Source organism: Populus alba, chromosome 15 (assembly GCF_005239225.2).
Source record: "Populus alba chromosome 15, ASM523922v2, whole genome shotgun sequence".
Classification (NCBI taxonomy): Eukaryota; Viridiplantae; Streptophyta; class Magnoliopsida; order Malpighiales; family Salicaceae; genus Populus; species Populus alba.
The window spans coordinates 9,159,730-9,161,630 of NC_133298.1; the positions used below are offsets into that span (position 1 = coordinate 9,159,730).

The window sequence follows — 1,901 nt, forward strand, 5'->3', positions numbered from 1 at the left end:
TTCCTTAATATAGGCAAAAAATAAATAAATTATATAAATTAGATGAAACCATATTCCTTACCCGATTTTTGGTAACCAGTATTAGACTTTTTCATTGATGCAGATGCTGCAACAAAGAATGAAAAGATCGAGCTGCGTTGCAATATCATGGGAAGATCAGAGTTCTGCGAGATAAAAGGGGACATCAGGATTGATGGAAATTCCTCCACTGCTTTCATTGTCTCATCTGAAACCGATATCTTGACAGCAGAAAACACCTCATGGATTATCAGGCCTTATGCGCGAAAAGAAGCTCTTGAGGAAAAGGATTTTGCTAGGAAATGGTCTGTAAAACTTGTTACTGATCGTCCAGATATCGCTCGATGCACTCGTAATCACAGTGTTCCTGCAATCCTTTTCTCTGTTGGGGGATATTCAGGAAACTTTTTCCATGCCTTCACTGATATACTTGTCCCACTATACTCAACTGCTCAACCTTTTAATAGAGAAGTGCAATTTCTCATTACCAACAGAAAACCTCGGTGGATTGCAAAGTTCAAAACATTATTGGAGGCACTGTCTGGATATGAGATCATAGACATCGATGACAGACATGATATACATTGCTTCCAGAGCCTAACAATTGGCCTTAAAGGTCGAAACAACAAAGAGCTCAGCATCGATTCATCCACCTCTCCATATTCTATGAAGGAATTTAGGCAGTTTTTTAAGAAGTTCGTATTCCTTAAAGAAAATAACAGCAGCCAAAATCAGGGATGGCGATAAGAGAAAGCCTCGGCTTCTAATCATTCCAAGAAAGAGATCAAGAGCTTTCACAAATGTTGGTGAAATTGCTAAACTGGCAGAAAGCTTGAGCTACCAAGTAATTGTCGCAGAGCCTGGGTCAGATGTATTAGGATTTGCAAAAATCATCAACTCTTGTGATGTAGTGATGGGAGTTCATGGTGCTGGCCTAACCAACATGGTTTTCCTTCCTGAAAATGCAATCTTGATTCAGGTAGTTCCATTTGGAAGGGCAGAATGGACGTCAAGAGTCTCCTTTGAAGACCCCGCAAAGGACATGAACATAAGGTACTTGGGCTACAAAATTAAGGTAGAAGAGAGCACTTTGATGCAGCAATACCCAGCCGACCATGTAGTTTTGAGGGATCCCTCTGCAATTTGGAAACAGGGTTGGTTGGCATTTCGTTCAATATACCTGGACAAGCAAAATGTAACGCTAGATGTGAACAGGTTTAGACCCACTTTGGTAAAAGCTTTAGAACTTTTGCATCAGTGAATACGTTTATCTCATGATACAAAGTCTACCCTGAAGCATTGCCTCTTTATTTTCTTACAAGTTTTACAATAAAAATTCATTTAATATACAGTCATGTTGGTTTTCTTAGTGATGCAAGATTTTCATTTTGTATACTCTGGCTGCCTGCTCTAACCAAGAGTGGTCAGAAGAGAATGATTGTACATTTACCTGACCTGATCCTGTTATTGCTACAAGGAGGTTAAAGAGCCGAAGGCACTACTCATCCATCCACAGATAAAAAAGAGTTCATGTTGACCTCCTTAAGCAGCACAAATACCAGGGTGGAGATTTTCTTGTTGCTATAGAACTTTAGCCATGCGTGTAGAAAAAGTTAAACCTGTTTTTCTATGTATTGTTCGTATCTTTAAATAGGTATTACAGGGGATTGATACAGGAGTTATTCTTGCTATATATATATATATATATATAGATGATTTGCATGCAGAGATTATGGAAACATAATGAATGACAAATATTGAGAAGATGAGAAAAAATAGGGATCCTAGGAGAGAGACACAGCAGAGAATCCCTTTATACCTCTTCATCCCCCCTCAAGCTCAAGCTCAAGGCGGGGTTGGATTGAGACAAAGCTTGCCATGAT

At 39.1% G+C, this 1,901-nt stretch overlaps 1 protein-coding gene across 1 annotated transcript; it reads left to right on the top strand.

Moving 5' to 3' along the window:
* The first annotated feature begins 101 nt into the window (after window positions 1-101).
* On the top strand, window positions 102-1,587 carry LOC118037362 (alpha-1,3-arabinosyltransferase XAT2-like). Its single transcript, XM_035043329.2, is given in 2 exon segments — window positions 102-699; window positions 701-1,587. Coding segments are annotated over 2 exon segments (1,131 nt in total). The 5' UTR covers window positions 102-147; the 3' UTR covers window positions 1,280-1,587.
* Window positions 1,588-1,901: the final 314 nt, after the last annotated feature.